The sequence below is a fragment of the Dysidea avara genome, chromosome 14 (assembly GCF_963678975.1).
Source record: "Dysidea avara chromosome 14, odDysAvar1.4, whole genome shotgun sequence".
NCBI lineage: Eukaryota > Metazoa > Porifera > Demospongiae > Dictyoceratida > Dysideidae > Dysidea > Dysidea avara.
In genome coordinates this window covers 14,156,040-14,171,837 of record NC_089285.1, presented here as the reverse complement: position 1 = coordinate 14,171,837, position 15,798 = coordinate 14,156,040, and the positions used below count along the sequence as shown (strand labels likewise).

At 38.7% G+C, this 15,798-nt stretch overlaps 1 protein-coding gene across 2 annotated transcripts in view; it reads right to left on the bottom strand.

Annotated features, from left to right (window-relative positions):
• The window catches only part of LOC136245016 (helicase domino-like), a 35,088-nt gene that overhangs the window by 10,918 nt on the left and 8,372 nt on the right, over positions 1 to 15,798 (bottom strand). For both annotated transcript variants that reach the window (XM_066036543.1, XM_066036545.1), the window contains exons 14-31: positions 13,597 to 13,707; positions 13,154 to 13,405; positions 12,966 to 13,102; positions 12,849 to 12,915; positions 12,679 to 12,798; positions 12,016 to 12,204; positions 8,071 to 8,244; positions 7,845 to 7,981; positions 7,595 to 7,797; positions 7,479 to 7,533; positions 4,933 to 5,047; positions 4,686 to 4,882; positions 4,520 to 4,634; positions 4,181 to 4,327; positions 3,899 to 4,021; positions 1,287 to 1,340; positions 1,156 to 1,239; positions 921 to 1,055 (exon numbers count right to left, since the gene is read on the bottom strand). In XM_066036543.1, the coding sequence (XP_065892615.1) occupies positions 921 to 1,055; positions 1,156 to 1,239; positions 1,287 to 1,340; positions 3,899 to 4,021; positions 4,181 to 4,327; positions 4,520 to 4,634; positions 4,686 to 4,882; positions 4,933 to 5,047; positions 7,479 to 7,533; positions 7,595 to 7,797; positions 7,845 to 7,981; positions 8,071 to 8,244; positions 12,016 to 12,204; positions 12,679 to 12,798; positions 12,849 to 12,915; positions 12,966 to 13,102; positions 13,154 to 13,405; positions 13,597 to 13,707 (2,415 nt within the window). The remainder of the gene's footprint in view (positions 1 to 920; positions 1,056 to 1,155; positions 1,240 to 1,286; positions 1,341 to 3,898; positions 4,022 to 4,180; positions 4,328 to 4,519; positions 4,635 to 4,685; positions 4,883 to 4,932; positions 5,048 to 7,478; positions 7,534 to 7,594; positions 7,798 to 7,844; positions 7,982 to 8,070; positions 8,245 to 12,015; positions 12,205 to 12,678; positions 12,799 to 12,848; positions 12,916 to 12,965; positions 13,103 to 13,153; positions 13,406 to 13,596; positions 13,708 to 15,798) is intronic.

The window sequence follows — 15,798 nt, the reverse complement described above, 5'->3', positions numbered from 1 at the left end:
ACAAAATTTAATGACCATAATATTATTCTTAAATATACATTGAGAATTTGTTCGGAGGTGAGCTTGTGTTAGGGAACTAAACTTGCCTCCTCCAAAGTAAAAAATTTACAGTCACTTGGCTCACTATCCTTTATGGTTACTATAGCTTCATTCATCTGAGCATGGCTTAAATAGAACTAGTGTGTTAGTGAATAGAATAGTCATGTCAAATGATGAACAATTTAGAGGACATGGTTCATGAGCACAACTGTTTTAATAATATAGTACTTTTACAACATCATAACATCTTTAAATCAAGTAGCTTTTTAACTGTTTGCCCAACCATATAAACCACACTGTCCAACTCTCAGTCACTGGAGCCTGATGGTGCAGGCAAGTATCAATGCCACGCCCCTATAATGGATAGTACCAGCCCCACCCACACAACTTGCCTGCACCAAAAGAAGGCACTATCCAGTGAATGGAGTAGGCAGTGATACTTGCCCCATTTCTGTTGCCAACACTTGGGATAGATAGGTTGGCAACAGAAATGTATGCTTGCACCATGTACTGTTGTTAAAATATTTCATTAATAAATAAAAACTCTTCAAATAAGAACAATAGAAATATTAAGGCTACGACGTTGCTAATCTTTTGCTATGTCTCCTCTGCAAAGTACTAGCACTGCTGTCATTGCTAGGAGAGCTATCGCTAAACGTCACAGTTCTCCCTGATCTTGATGACGACCTCTGATGGTTACAGTTTGTACTGGTAGAGATTGGACTCTTAAGACAACCAGCTGGCTGATGTAGTCCGTTACATGATTCTTGTGAGTTAGTTTGATGATGTTGTTTGTTCAGTGACTGAGAGTTAGCAGCAGTGATGGTTGTACTACTGACAATTTCCCATCCATCAACAGATGGATTTTTCCTTAGTATCACCTTATTTGCCACTTCCGGCCTATCGTAAGTCAGCATTATAGCACTGTCTTCCTCCTCTGCCAGTCTTTCTTCCTCCTCTTTCAGTGACTGAAGATGACTGAGCTCCCATCCTTTCTTAGCTTGTTCGATGTCTCTCTGTAGGCAAGAAGAGAAAATTATTTCAATACCTACACACACTGTATGTACATACATCCACTGGACGCACACTACCACACACACAAACATACATACACACCTCAGCTTGTCGCAGTTGTTCAGCTGCTATGTCTGCCATTTGAGACTCCAAGTAGTGAAGGGCAAACTTCTCTACACCATTTAGCTAAAGCAGCAACAATACTATAGTTTACACATGTAACAATTACCAACCTGACTCTCAATTGACTCTAACTCAATGAATGTCTTTGATTCTTCTTCAGCAGCCTACGAGTTCATTACAAGATACAAGTAACAGCTCCTGATATTATTAACAAGGAAATTCCAGTGCTAATAATGTAACCTGCTTGCACTGTTAAATGATATGCAGCAAATCATCACTGTGATCATTATGTAATGGGCAAATCTGACCAAGTGTTAAAGAGGCACGACCTTTAAAACAGGTTATATAATGAGATTGAAACAGGACAAAGCAATGCATATTGCAATCTTTTTTGTACATTATCTGATCTGCTGCCTCACTGTCCAGTAGTATCATGTAATTGATAGTGGAACAGTTATAATTATAACACTTAAAAAACTGCCACTTTAATCATTAGAATTTAGAATACATTACGGCTAAATGCCACACAATATTATTTTATACAAGTACACGAAAAAATTTGGAATTTTCAACTAGAGTAAGGACCATACCACATCGATAAAAAGTACTGAAACAAGCTGGAGTAGTCCATGATATTAAATCACAGTAAAACAATAAGAAGTGTTATATTTCAACTGTGCTCAAGATACCATAACGGAAATGTACAGTAGGGATATAACACTTCTTATTGTTTTACTGTGATTTAATATCATGAACTACTCCAACTTGTTTCAGTACTTTTTATTGATGTGCTATGGTCCCTACTCTAGTTGAAAATTCAACATTTTTCGTGTACTTATTTGTTAACTTTTTTTGTAAATAATTTTATGATGACTGGTGAACCCACGTATACCGCATCTAAAATGGCACCGGATGCCTCAGCTATATTAATTATTGTCTGAAAAGTAAAGTATCCATTACGCTTTGCTGTCAGCTATGTTCAACCCGTTACACAGCAGTACGAATCAGGAACTGTTTGAAAAGCACCTCTGCAATCAAAATAGCCACTAAAGTCCATGAAGAACGCATTGTACGTACTGCGGTATGCCAAAAGGCACCTGTTGGGCCGAAGCAACATCAAACACTGAAAAAATCTAGCCCGTAGCCTTAGCCGATATTGGGTTACGCTTGTCTAAAGGCATCAGTCAGTCAGTCAGTCAGTCAGTCAGTCAGTTACTTACTCAGTCAGAAAATTCCGTTGAATAAATTAAAAAAAAATTCCGTAGCAACTTGTTGAAAGTGTTTCGGGTCGATCTGAAAGCTTGTTTGGGCTTAGTTGTACCAAACCAATACTGCCTCATTGTCGTCAGAGAAAATCGAGGCTGGTTTTAGGGTGATATTATTTCGTGGGCCATGCCTACTCTTTTGTGGCCCCTACTATGCAGTTACTATCGTATACTGTATGATAAAGATAATACAGGATGCTGTACCTGCCTTTTGGAGGCCACATCTCTTTATAGATATAGAAATCCCTAAACATCAGTCAAAAACCATGATTAACTAGGGAGTAACCCTTAAACATGCATGAAACTTTTGGGGAATGCGTGTTTACACATTTCATGCATTCATGGTGACTTTAGGTGGGGTACCTCAACTCCTTTCTTAATAAACACTGTAACAGTGGAGACTTACTTGTTATGAAGCGAAGAACAATGGTGATCAGTGTTATCCATCAACCAAGCTTCTTGCCACTTGTTTAACTTTGACTATGGGTTTAATTATGTGAGCTTTGTATGGCCTAATGCGAAATCTAACACTAAAGCGAATAAACTTTATTGGAAGTTGATTGGAACAACTGCCATCAAATTATGGACCATTTTATAAAGGTATATAAAGGTTTTGAGTGTTTAAGTAATGACAAGTTGAGTACACGGCGAGTTCTGGCATCATGCTTTAGCACAAAGGGGAAAGCCCTAGGTATCATTGTAACGTTTACTACATTACGAATAGAATGAAATATATTGCGTAGCCTTAGGAGGTATGCTTTGAAAGTTATAGCACTTTGTTTACAGCCATGTATATTTTTTCCTATATATAGGCTTATGCGCGTTTAACGATTAAATGTCCATTAGTATATCTGCAGGTATAGGCAACCTTCCTTGTTTCACCAACTTTTAGCTATTCCCTTGTTTCACAACTTTTTCCTTTGAACCCTAATGTCCAACTTGAAGCATAATAGCCAACACAACCACAGGGAAGCTGCATCGCGCTATCATGAATTGACACCTTGCGTTGTCAGCGAAAAGAACTGGAACACAAAGGAGGACAACGACAAGCCCATGATGCATGTATTGTACATACTGCGGTGGCAAAACGCCACATCTTGGGATGAAGCGACACCAAACAGTAAAGAAATCAAGCCCATAGCCTTATCCATTGTTGAGTTATGCTTGGGTGGAGGCATTGGTTGGTCAGTCAGCATAAAATTAAGTTAATTAGAAAAAAATTTAAAATTCCATAGAAACTAAAGACATTTTTTTCGCTTGGCTGTACCTAACCAATGCTGCCAAGCTGTCATGAAGGGAATTGAGGCTGGTTTTAGGGCGATAATTTTGGCTGGAAAAGCCCAGTTCCTAATAAACAGTACTACCATATTGTATGATGTCAACACACAGCCATCTGTTACAATGTATGTTTAACTTGAGTATTTTCTTTCACACAGAAATTGTAGCTGCATGCATACCTGTTCTGAGGTTGACACGCGTGGCACAAAGCACTCATCAAATTCAGCTCTCTCTGCCACCTGCTCAGCCCTCGCCGCTTTAGCAGCCTCCACATCATCATTATCTTCAGCTTTGGATAACAACTAGAAGGTGAGACATGACTTGAGATATGTAACTACTTGAGGTCTAGCACAAAAGGAGAGATTGATACAATTAGGAAAGCAGAAATGGACAGAAAGGTTGGCACCCAACATAGTGGCTCCCAAAATTGCTACACTTCCAATACTACGTACTAAACTTACTGATTCAATTTGTTTTTGAGGTAATGGAGATTGTACTGATGAGGATACAGGTTCAGACGCAACTGATGTTGGTTCAGTGACGACAGGTGTTTCTTCCTCGTTCTCTTCCAGAGAAGAATCCATAGTAAACAAGTCTCGTATGCTGGACTAGATGACAAAAAAGACAACTCATAACCATATGTAGAAACACACTTGTAAGCTGCAACTGATAAACAATACTGGAAATACAACTGTGATTAGAAAAACATGATAGGAAACCCATGAATTACAGTGTATTCAACCTCTGCATCAGCCCACATATATCAAAACATTTTCACTACAAGTTACAGATAGTTATACTTGTTGAAAGAACTCCGTAGTAAATCCTCCACCTTCAATAGCTATATCACCCAGCATTTTCTTTTGGCGTGCTTTCTTTAGAATATTCTCTTCTACGGTACTCTCACAAATCAATCTAAGACAAAAACAAATGAATTGTACAAGTTAGTTTAGAGCATATGCACACCTGTAGATGTGAACATCTCTGGTTTGACCGATACGGTGACATCTATCCTGAGCCTGTGCATCCATGGTTGGGTTCCAGTCTGAGTCATAAAACACAACAGTATCAGCCCCAGTGAGATTAACACCTAGACCACCACTGCGTGTGGACAGGATGAAACAGAAAAGTCTCTCATCACGATTAAATCTGTCCATCAGAAACTATACAGACAATATGTAAAGTGATATAGGTGTCGTCTTGGTGTATATACCTGTCTCTTCTGTACAGGAGTAGCTCCATCAAGTCTCAGGTAAGTATGGCCATGGTAGTTGAGGAAAATCTCCAACACATCAAGCATACGTGCCATTTGTGTAAAGATCAGCACCCTGGGGTGGGAAAATACACATATCATACAGTGTGACAGATATAGAACGGGTTAGGGAGAACACACAATCACAGATATAGAACAGATCAGGGAGAACACACAATCACAGATATAGAACAGATCAGGGAGAACACACATATCATACAGTGTGACAGATATAGAACGGATCAGGGAGAACACACAATCACAGATGTAGTACAGATCAGGGAGAACACACAATCACATAGTGTGACAGATATAGATAGTACAGATCAGGGAGAGCACACATATCATACAGTGTGACAGATATAGATAGTACAGATCAGGGAGAACACACAATCACATAGTGTGACAGATATAGATAGTACAGATCAGGGAGAACACACAATCACATAATGTGACAGATATAGATAGTACAGATCAGGGAGAGCACACATATCATACAGTGTGACAGATATAGATAGTACAGATCAGGGAGAACACACATATCATACAGTGTGACAGATATAGATAGTACAGATCAGGGAGAACACACAATCACATAGTGTGACAGATATAGATAGTACAGATCAGGGAGAGCACACATATCATACAGTGTGACAGATATAGATAGTACAGATCAGGGAGAACACACATATCATACAGTGTGACAGATATAGTACGGATCACGAGTCTTGTCCAACCAAAAACCAACCTCACTTCCTGTATAACCGCTTGGCAGTAGTGGTTAGAATGACTTCAGAGCAACCCCCAACCCCTTCCAACAAGTTTTAATGATTTTTCTTAATTAACTGGATTTTCTGCTAACTGACTGATGCCTCCAACCAAACATAACTTGACTATGGATAAAGCTACAGGCTTGATTTCTTTACCGCTTCTAGTGCTGAGCGATAGTAAAAAATTTACTATCACGATAGTTCCTCATTAGATATCACGATAGTGAATACTATCCCGATAGTTTATGAAACACTTTGCTCTTAACAAAGTCTTAGTTGTATAGCTATGATTTGCAGTCATGTAGAAAGTTATTTTGCATGCACAGGACATTAGTTAATTAACTGTGTGGGCGGCCGATGAATATGGACTTTTGGTAAAGCTTTTACAGGCCACTCCTTTGTAAGAAAACTGGTAATACCAACTGTAAAACAGTATAGAAGGATTGTTGATACAATTTTAATGCAGATCTGAGCTTATCATAACTATCACAATAGTGATATCCCTACTATCGCGATAACGATAGTGATTTACTATCGCGATATATCGCACTATCGATACTATTGCTCAGCCCTAACCGCTTCAGTGCCTTTTCACCAACAACAGCTACAATGCATGCACCATGAACCTTTGTCTTCCTTCATGTTTCATTTCTTTCTCCGCTACTGTGTAGGTATTGATTGACGATAATGCACAGCATGGTTTTAGTGCCAGTGTGACTGGATTGACACTTCTTGTATTGTTCTTCGTTTGTAGCACTGTATATATAACTGAAACTGTAGCGAAATAGCCACACAGTGGAGGCACGCATTCATAGATTGATGGCAGAGACACTTCTCATACTACTTGTCATTTGTAACACTGTATAATGAGTGGAACATGACTGAAATGACGCAGAATGGTCACTTCACCATGTTTCAGTAGTTGATAATTGGGGCACATGCTATGTTGTGCAATTAGTATTTATAATAGTTTTACTTTGATGCGGTACGGTATGTGATGGTTCAACAGTAATGAATGATGCTATTACAAAATAAGTAAACAAACAAGTATGAGGATAAATCAGTATTTGAGTAGGGATCATAGAAATAAAAAAGCAATGAAATCATTTACACCTGCAGCTATGTAGGAAAACTAGTACAGCTGCAGGTGTAGATGTCCATTGCTTTGTGATCCGTACTTATATAAATTTCTTATCTTTCCTTACATGTAGTAGCAAGAGTTAGTAGCAAGAGTTTATAATGGTGTAGGGAGAGTATCGAACTTTGCTATACCCAAAGAAAAATGAGCCTGTTAAAGTAGCCCGCATATCTTCTGCGTTCTCTCGTAAATCTGACCCCTGTTGATTGCCCAGATTTAACACCTTCTTAGTCTGGTCGGGTGGTCCGCTAGATGTGTCACTTTCACTATCAGTTTTGAGAAGGTGACCATGACCATGATGAAGTCTCATTAAGACATTTACGTGCAAAGTTGATATCTATGGCTTTCCAGGTTAGTTGGCTGTGTACATGTCTTTCTCTTTGTACTAAGTTCCTCAGCGCATTGTACCATACTTTTCTCGAGTACACTGTCCTTTCACTCATTAATCACAGGGTATAGCGTAGTTCAGCACTCTCCCTACACTATTGTAAACTCTTGATAGTAGGAGCAAGAGTAAATAATTTATTCTTGGCAGTAGTAGTAGTAGTAGTAGTAGTAGTGACAGACTATAACATAATATTATGTACACTCTAACTGACCTATGGCTGCCCTGTTTGAGTTGTCTCAACAAAGTATCTAGTGTCTGTAATTTGCCTAATAATCAACCATAACAGATAATACATTGACGATCACTTATTTCTTGCTTTTAACTTACCACAGTCATATTGTATTAGTCTGGTTTCTGGGAATTGGAAGCATCTTCTGGTAGCAATGGGATGTAACAGATTAAAGGATGGCGAAAGGTGCTCGGAGAAAGTATGCTGAATAGTGAGCTGTTTCTGATAGGTTGAAGGGTCTGGGTGGCTTATGTGCATTGATATTGGTTTTGTATATACAGCTAGAACCACTAATAAAAATCTACCAAAAAAGAACATTATTTAAAAATATATGTAACAATGGCTCACCTTTGCAGTACATCATCTAACAGTGCTGCTCTCTGAGTGTTGCTGAGGAGCAGGGATGACAATACTTGTGTGGACTGATCCCAGCTGTACTGACTGTCATGTAACTGGCAGGCCTTGTAGCCGCACCATAACCAGTACTGTAACGTAGACACACATTACACACAAACATGCAAGGACTACACACACCATGCATGCACACACACACGCACACACACACGTCACTTACATCAACTTCCTTCTTATACACCTTCCCTGATCCCTCATCTAGTTCAGTCATTTTTACAGCTTGATACAAGTCCTGTCCATACATCACGTCCCTACTACACCTCCTGTTGTTCACATCTGCTATGTGCTTCAGTCGACCAATATGCCATTCATACTGCAGTGTCTCCAGTGATGGCTATGTGTTACATATATGAACAATTAAGATCATTTACAGCTGGGAAGATATGTTTGTCCTATATACCAAAGCTGTGTCTGGGTAATGTGAGTTGAAGCAAAGGGCACGGATAGGAAAAGCTGCAAACCATGGGCTACTAACAGTCTTATGCTCCAACCAAATATGACCTTAACTTAGCCTACAGGCTTGTTAGCAAGGGTCCAACTCTCTCTTCAAGCTTTTCCCAGACCACGCAGACTAGTTTAACGAAGGATACAAAAAAGGCAACAATTGTGTGCATGACTGCACAACACCATGCATACATAATTTATTGTGGGTACATCCTTCACTAGAAAACAATAGCTAATAGACGCATAACAATAGCTAGCCAAGAATGAAACACTCGTAGACTTGAAACACAATAGCTTTAACACTGTGTAACTTATTTCAGCTTTATTGCTACTTTCAGTAGCATAAATATCAACATGGTTTAGTTAAACAGCACCTAATAAACAACTAGTATTTAAAAAATTGGTAATTCAAAAACAAAGTAGGAATCTATGTAACAAAAAAAGTAGTGAAACAAGAGATGAATGATGGTATTACGGCATAGCTTGGTGGAAAAGTCCCTACTTTGGCACTTTAGCTATAATAGTGCTCAATGCCAAAGTAGGGACTTTCCACTGAACTATGCTGTAATACCATCATTCATCTATTGTTTCGCTACTTTTTATTGTATAGATCCCTATTTCATTTCTAAATTAACAATTTTTAACTATTAGTTTGTTTAGCTTTTTGTTGCAGCACAGCTAGTTACAGTGTAACTTGTGACTGTTCTACTAGAATATCATACATGACTGTTGTATTAGAGTGACTGTTCTATTAGAGTACCTCGAGCCAAAAAGGGTGCGCAGCTAGCTAGCTGGACCAAAAAGGGGTGAGGTTATAATGTTTCTGTTATGTAAATAGCTTGATTGTTAAGAGGTGTCTATCACCATTAGTCCATCTAGATCTTTATTTGATGGGTGTGGTCGCGAACCTATTTCGAATGGGATCACAATCATGAAGTTGCAGATATCTAGCTAGTATACCTCTTATAGTAGCGCCAGGACTGAAGCACTTCTAAAATCCAGCTCTGAAATAATTCTGTGGCATCTAAATATGCTGCTGAAAGAAAGTGTTGATACGGAAATTAATGCCTCAATATGGTTTCATTGGATGAAGAAGACAAGCAGCCCGACTAAAGATATAAGAAATGACAAGGTGCTGAGGGCCTACACTTGTTGGAACCCCAAAAAGCACATGCCACTGGTGAGTTTATTATTATGGTGACCGTGTGCTGCTTCGTTTGGCCCCTAGGCTTGTGATTGTGGTCAGTGAGTAAGCGAGTGAGGCAGACCAAATTTCAAGTTTTGGCAATTAAAAAAAAAATCTACACCCAGTCACCGGTAAGTGTTTTCTTGTTTTTAATGCAGTATTTCATGTTAGATGGACAAATATTATCCCGTAAAGGTGATTTTTGTGGCGTAAGATGACTCTAGGATGATTTTTGAAGGCGGCATTTTATGCAGCGTGCATCATTTTTGGGGGGATCCCTATACTTAAACAGTACTACCATGATTATAATCATCACATTGTGTGCTTGCTTTTGTCCATTGTTATTTGCTGCGTACAATCCAACATGTTTTGTACAGTAACAAGAAGCAAAGCTTAACAAATTGCTTTACGAGTTGAGTGTAACTAGAAGAGGTATGCCACACGCTAAGCGCTATCAAAATTTTGTGATTATTGCGTATTTTAACTTAAACTAACACTTATTGCTGGATTTAAGGGATTGTGAAGGACCTTGAATACAATTTCCACTGCTACTTTCTTTCATTGTAGCTTTAGCCCTTCATTGCATGTAGTAAGCACATACAATCACAACGTATACCCGTAAATTCTCACAGCATGTATATATATATATATATTTTTAAATTATTAAAAATTTGAATTTCAAAAGGAAGTAGGGGTTGATCATAGATGGGTTGATATACACGCTACAAAAAGTAAGGAAACAAGCTCAAAAATGTTACAGCTGAAATGAGAAATGATCCACCAGTAAAAAGTAAGGAAACAAGATTAGACGAATGCTTGCTAAAATGAGACACACTTTAATCCCTACTTTTGGCTAATTTGATGGTCTCATTTCAAGATGCTAGCCAAAAGTAGGCATTAAAGTGTGTCTCATTTTAGCAAGCATTCGTCTAATCTTGTTTCCTTACTTTTTACTGGTGGATCATTTCTCATTTCAGCTGTAACATTTTTGAGCTTGTTTCCTTACTTTTTGTAGCGTGTATATCAACCCATCTATGATCAACCCCTACTTCCTTTTGAAATTCAGATTTTTAATTTTTTAAATAGCTAGTTTGTTAACTTTTTTCTGTCTAGCTAGCTAGCTATATTATACTCTTTTTTGTTTTCCACATAGTATAAATACCACTTGAAGCAGCTATCTTTTACCTTCGTACGCAATAAGCGTCTCTAAAAATAATTATCGTCTTGTCTTTTAAAGCTATTACAGCAACTGTTTAAGGCTTCAGCTGCATTTCTAATGGCCTAAATGTTTATGATTTTACAGTAAAACATTGCTGGAGAGTCCACCATTATAAGAGTGAAACCCTCGCTTTTAGAAGTCTGGATCCCGAAGTAAATCCGCCCCTCAAAGACATTATTAGTGAGCTACCTCACAAAAAGACGACTACCCAGCATTAACAAATGCTAGAGACAACTCCTTGGGTACTACACCTGTTCATCCTCATCTTACGCACACATATTTTTGTGGCGCATGCCGCAACTATTAAGCACCACAATTGTTAATTATCCTTCAAGAAGAACAAAGAAGCGGATGAATGATGAAAGCAAACAACATGGTGCAGTAGACAGAACGTAATCGGAATAACAGATTTGTGAATCCGACGTCATTACCTTGACTGTCAGAAATTTCTAGAGCCGTACATCTAGTGCTACCAGGTCTTACAGCAGGCAGGCTGGCAGACGAAATGTAGGTGAATTTCAAATTTTTTTAAAACTCACTGTACATCGAAACATTCGACTTTTCGCTTCGTTTACCCAAGGTAGAGCATCATTATAACAGTACTAATACATTCCAGGTGGTTTTTTTCAGGTAAAACTTATTGCAAGGCTGTTTTTTTTTTTTAAGGTACGAAAATCCACGAAACCATATGATTTCTTACCAACCCCTACTATACAGTACTATCGTACTGTGTGATATTATGGCAATGCACTTTCAGCCACTTTGTCAGGATTTTTTTGTGTATTTTAAATCTCATGGATGCTTCTTAGCCCAGCATTTTAAATTTCATGTAAAAATCATGGATCACTGTTGTTTTAATTGAAGATTTTCATTTTAGACCACATGACTACGAAGGGTCTGAATTGATTTTCATTTCAAGCATCATACATTATACTGATTGCTAAAGCACACCTGAACCAAGTAGCACTGTAACGACAATCTCGTGGGGAATGATGACTGAGGCAGAATATAAATGCAAGAGGTAAATATCAAAGTGACCGATATGGGGAAAGCCAAACTACACTAGATGTGATATTCACATATAGCAGCTAGCATCAAGACTAAACACTGCTGTGATTTCTTTTCTGCACATGTTGACACTTGACTCATTTAACTTGATAAAAAACCAAACCACTGGGATTCACTGCAGCTGTAACTCACTCATTAACATGTGCGCACACGCACACACAGAGTACATATCCCACTACACACATTACCATATGAAGATCCTCATAACAGGATGTTGTAGATGAATTGGCTGATAGTCCCACGGTACCACGTACGGTAGACCAGTCCATTATGGTGGCCCGGTGGGCCTGTAACAACCGAGTCCTGAATACTGCAAATGCATCTGTCTTGCACTCAGTGTCAGCCAGGCATAAATTGAGGTACTTGAAACTGACATGCTAAGAAAGATAAGTATACTAACTGTGCAGTATTCAAATGTCTACAACACAAACAATAGCTAACTAATGTCCATACACTACTCTTCTGTAGAGACATATATAGTCAGTCAATACAGCTATCATCTGGTATAGTGGGGTTTGTTATAGGCCACTTGAAATTGCCTTATGTGCTGGTAATGCACACAAGTCATTGGATGTGTGGCCCGACTTATTTTATTACATGTGCAAGGCAAGAAAAGATGGACATGGCTGAGTGTCCAGAAGCCTTGTATACCTCACATAAGTAATACCATCTATGCTATCAACTTCAGTATTGTTGGACAGACAGTGAAATTCATAGTCGTACATGCACATACAATGACTGACTGTCCCAAACAATATATTGTCCATACATGTGCCCTCACAGTCAACTACGACACCTAGCTGTGAGGTGTTCAACTGTGTATTCTGCAAAAGTATTATCTGGTATGCTACCTTAAAAGGTTGATAGTCTAACACTTTGGTAACTTCAGAGCCAGTGTGGTACACAATGGGCTCCACACACAATGGGGACACAGTAGGCCTCGGCTCAAACAAGTCAGGATGATTGCAAACCTACAGCACAACCAAAACAGTACAAGTACCACCTTCACAATTGTCCATACTTTTCTTAGCTGCATCAAAATATTAATAACACTGAGGAAATCTCCAGTAGCTAGTGTTTCCCTAGTCCTACAGTAATACATGTCCACTTTTTATTGCACACACACTGTTTCTACTACCTCGTTCTCGACATGAACTCTTCATAAAGGAACCGCTGCCTTTTGGACAGTCTACAGCGAATTATGTGCTCATACTTTTTAGGCATCTGTTTCTCCACTTCCATTTTTAACCGACGTAACAAGAATGGACGTAAAACCTTCAAGCATAATCAATCTACAAAATACCAATAATCCACTACACTACATACCTGGTGTAGCCTTCTCACGATGGACTCAGAATATTCCTGGCTACCTTCTACCATACCAGTTAAAGGATTGGAGAACCATTCACGAAAGTCAGAATGAGATGAGAACACAGTCGGCATGAGGAAGTGCATCAGAGACCACAACTCCATCAGAGAGTTTTGTAGTGGCGTACCAGTCAACAGCAGTCGTCTCTGACTGTTGAAGTTAAGTAATGTTTGCCATCGCTGGCTCTTGAAATTCTTGATGTTTTGTGCCTGTGGGAAAGTGTACAACAATGTAACAGCCATGTTATGATAGGAAAAACAAGTAGCAATGCAACGATGCTCTCAAGGTAGCAATGGAATTTTTCAAGTCACTGTGAAAGCTCATTGAAAAGAGGCTCACAATGAAAAACCAACACATGTAGTTCCACATATATTTTATAAATATTGTGTGTGCGCCTTACCTCATCAAGCACCAAATATTTCCATTTCTTCTGCTTGAAGGCTCGATGATCTTGTACCACAATATTATAGGAAGTGATGCATACATGGAAAGTGTTTGGCTTAGTCCAACCCTACAAAACATAGTAAAAGATGATACAGTACGATGGTACTGTATAGTAGGGACCACAAAGGAGTAGGTGTGGCCCACGAAATAACTTCACCCAAAAACCAGCCTCAATTTTCCCTGATGACGATGAGGCAGTATTGGTTAGGTAAAACTAAGCCCAAACAAGTTTTCAGATCGACCCGAAGCGCTTTCAACAAGTTGTCACAGAATTAAAAAATAATAATTTAATGGGATTTTCTGACTGACTGCCTGACTGATACCTTCAGACAAGCATAACTTGATAACCGCTAAGGCTACGGACTTGATTTCTTTTACTGTTAGATGTCGCTTCGGTCCGAGAGGTGCCTTTTGGCATACCGCAGTATGTACAATGCATTCTTCATGGGCTTACCAGTGTCCTCCTTTGTGTCTCATTCATCTTTGCTGACAGAGAAAAGCGTCGGTTTGGTAGTAGCACAGGATGGCTTCCTATCAAAACTGAAATTGTCCGTATTTTTCATAGTGGCTATTTTGATTGCAGAGGTGCTTTTCGAATAGTTCTTGAATCGTACTGCTGTGCAACGGGTTGAATGTAGTCAACAACAAAGCGTAACGGATACTTCACTTTTCAGATGATAATTGATATAACTTGGGTGTGCGGCACCATTTCTATGCGTGGATTGCAGAGGTGTTTTTTGAACAGTTGTTTATTTGTAATGCTGTGTAACGGGTTGAACATAGCTGACAATGAAATGTAATGGATACTTCACTTTTCAGACAAAAATTGAAATAGCTGGGGCGCACAGCACCATTTCAGATACGGTATGTGTGGGTTCACCAATCATAATAATTATTTACAAAAAAAAGTTAACAAAGTACACAATTTTTTTTAGAATTTTCAACTAGAGTAGGGACCATAGCATATCAATAAAAAAGTACTGAAACAAGCTGGAGTAGTGCACAACATTAAATCACAGTAAAGTAATAAGAAGTGTTATATCCCTACTGTGCATCTTTATTATGGTATCTTGAACACAATAGGGATATAACACTTTTTATTGTTTTACTGTGATTTAATATCATGCACTACTCCAGCTTGTTTCAGTACTTTTTATCGATGTGCTATGGTCCTTACTCTAGTTGAAAATTCTATTGTTTCAGTACTTTTTATTGATGTGCTATGGTCCCTACTCTAGTTGAAAATTCCATTTCTTTTGTGTACTCGTAACATATAGAGTTGCACCGATAATCGGTTGAATAATCGGAAACTGCCGATAATGCATGTTTTTCTTTGAATCGGTATCGGTACATTCACTACCTCTTCAACTGATAAACTCAAACCCATAATCGATTCTCAAGTTATCAAGAGACACGTTGCTGTCACGAAGTAAAGTGATAACGAGTGGTAACTGTGATAATGTCTGCTAATCCAGCGCCAAAGAAGAAAACATCACCAATACGGGTATATTTTACTATTTCTGAAGACCAAAGGTTTGCTACGTGTTTGTGTGAAAATTGTGGGCAACAAGTATCGCGAGGTGGTAAAGATTTGAAGTCCTATGGAACCACCAACTTGATTGTTCATTTGAAAAGCAAGCATTCTAAATCATTTGCCGAGTATGAAGAAAAGGTTAAAGAAGCGAAAGAAGCTAAAGAGCAATTAGCTAAATCGCAAGAACCTCGTTGTCAACAGCTTTCTTTGATAGAGTGTGACAATCGTACTCGGTGCTGGGATATAAATGATGCTCGAAGTAAGCGAATTCATTGTCGGATAGGACAAATGATTGCTATTGACTGTCATCCCTTGTCATTGGTTGAGGATGAGGGATTCATTTGTTTACTGAAAGAGCTAGAACCAAGGTACTCCTTGCCGAGCAGACGATACTTCACAGATAATGTTCTTACGAAGCTTTTTGAAAGTCTCCGGGATACAGTTGTGCAAATGATCACTGGTGTTAAATATTTAAGCTTCACTACAGGTATCTGGTCAACTTGTGTCAGCAATGAATCTCTAATCAGCTTAACTGCCCACTGGATTACTAACACATTTGAATGTAGGGCTGCTATGCTTAATGCTGCTCAAATCACTGCGTCTCATACTGGGTCTTGCATAGCA